At 47.5% G+C, this 2,100-nt stretch overlaps 1 protein-coding gene across 12 annotated transcripts in view; it reads left to right on the plus strand.

Moving 5' to 3' along the window:
• Positions 1-2,063, plus strand: part of MOG (myelin oligodendrocyte glycoprotein) — a 20,639-nt gene extending 18,576 nt beyond the window's left edge. For 2 of the 12 annotated variants that reach the window (XM_011992309.1, XM_011992367.1), the window contains 3 exons: positions 377-493; positions 797-817; positions 1,266-1,679. In XM_011992309.1, the coding sequence (XP_011847699.1) occupies positions 377-493; positions 797-817; positions 1,266-1,279 (152 nt within the window). In that variant the 3' untranslated portion in view covers positions 1,280-1,679. Of the gene's footprint in view, positions 1-269; positions 318-376; positions 494-796 lie in introns of all 12 variants that reach the window. The other 10 variants (XM_011992278.1, XM_011992344.1, XM_011992319.1 and 7 more) reach the window with 9 other exon arrangements.
• Positions 2,064-2,100: the final 37 nt, after the last annotated feature.

Consider the following 2,100-nt stretch of genomic DNA (forward strand, 5'->3'; position numbering starts at 1 on the left):
CTACAGGTGCCCGCTACCATGCCCGGCTAATTTTTTCTATTTTTTAGTAGAGACAGGATTTCACCATGTTAGCCAGGATGGTCTTGATCTCCTGACCTCGTAATCTGCTTGCCTCGGCCTCCCAAAGTGCTGGGATTACAGGTGTGAGCCACCGTGCCTGGTCAGTTGTTACATTTTTAATGAAAGAAAATGTTAAATCCAGTTAATGAAAATAAGGAGGCAGTACTTTTCTCATCCAAATTTATGGACTCTCTGAATTCTGTCCCCAGAGTCCTTTGGTGTTCTAGGATCCCAGGTTAAGGAACCAAAAAAGAAAGGTGGGTGGGGCATGAGGGGGAACACATGTTAACCCTGTTTGTTCTGGTGAACAATTCAGATCCCCACTTTCTGAGGGTGCCCTGCTGGAAGATAACCCTGTTTGTAATTGTGCCGGTTCTTGGACCCCTGGTTGCCTTGATCATCTGCTACAACTGGCTACATCGAAGACTAGCAGGTGCAGTGGCTGGGCAGCAGGCAAGACCACCAAATAGTGGGGAACCAAGTCAGCTTTGAATGGGAAGCCAAAAGAGAATAGAACCAGGGCTCAAGATTAGGAGAGCTGGAATTTCCTTATTCCTCTGTCCCCATGCCCAACCCCAGGCTCTTCTGAGAAACTGTGAAGAGAACCACTTACTGGATCTGTGGGGTCCCCCAGTGGAAAGGGCAGTGTGGGTCACTCCAAATATCCACAGGGAGGATGTGGGGAAGGTGCTATTCATCTTCCACTGATCATGTATTTGTTTCTTTTTGTTTTCAGGGCAATTCCTTGAAGAGCTAAGTAAGTTATCTTCTCTCTCTTATAAGCAGAGAATAAAAAGGGAGGAAAGGGAGACAGAAGCAACAAGAGGAAGAGGGGGGCTATTGAGAGATCACAGTCCCAGAGGAAAGGAGGAGCTGGAGAGCCTGGGTGGAGGGAAGACTCCTCCTGGGAGGGACAGGGGCAAGAGGCCAGCTGTTAGACACATTTACAGGTGGCAGAGAAACTGGAAGCATTCCCATCTGCTGCCTCACCCATTCCTCCTTCACTGCCCCTAAGCAGGAACCCCACCCTAGCTGGTCTCATTGCCCATTCCACAGCAACTGCTCAGTGCCTCGCCTCTCAGACCAACCACTGAGGCAGGCATGGAGACAAGATGACCCCAAGGGCTTTTCTCCTCCCTAGTTCAATGGTTTTATGATACAAACTACTGACATAGATTTTTCAAGTTATTTTTTCCTTCTTCTAGGAAACCCTTTCTGAGTGATGTCACATCTTGGCAGGGGTGGAGGAGAGCCTGGTTGCCCAGGGATTGGTCCTTGGGGACATCTCATCCATCAAGTTGCATACTCACTGGCATCTTTGCTATGGGGACATTCCAATTTGCACTTTCAGGAACACTCTGAATTCCAAGTAGAATTGATTTCCCTTCTTCTGTCATCTACCTTTTCTCTTCCTTCGTTTTCCCATTTTTATTATCCTTCTTTCCATTTCTCTCTCCAGTCTTCCACTTGGAAACCCTTCCTGGCTAAGGACAGGCAGGTGCCCCTCTCTCCATCAGAGGACACCTGTGCTGGAGAGCAACACAGATAGGATGGTCTCTGCCATGAACTGGAGGCCAGGAACCTCCTCACTGAAAATTACAGTATGATAACTTTGCAAATGGTGGTTGTTTCTTCCAAGACTCCAGCCCTGATTGCGCAGAACTGAGAGGCATGTGAAGGGAAGGAAGAGGAAGAGTGTGAAACATTGAAGAGAGAGCTGAGTGAACTGAAGAGTGAGGATATGGGTAGCCCCAACCCAAACCTGGAGATGGGGAGAAACCTACAGAATACTAGCCAGAGCTCCACCTTGTCTTGGCAGCCTACCAGGGAACTGGGGAAGCAAGAAATGAAAGCTGGGCAACATGCCTGCTTTAGAATGTCTTCCTTCTACTTACACATCTTCCACAGGTCTCAGAATTTCCTTCCTCTCATCCTTTTTCTCCTGTCTTCATATCTACCAGAGTATCCACTGTTTATTCAACAACTACTACTTGATGGTCAGATACAAACAAACAAGCTAGGTGCTAATTAATAATGATA

Source organism: Mandrillus leucophaeus, unplaced genomic scaffold, assembly GCF_000951045.1.
Source record: "Mandrillus leucophaeus isolate KB7577 unplaced genomic scaffold, Mleu.le_1.0 Scaffold1102, whole genome shotgun sequence".
Lineage (NCBI taxonomy): Eukaryota > Metazoa > Chordata > Mammalia > Primates > Cercopithecidae > Mandrillus > Mandrillus leucophaeus.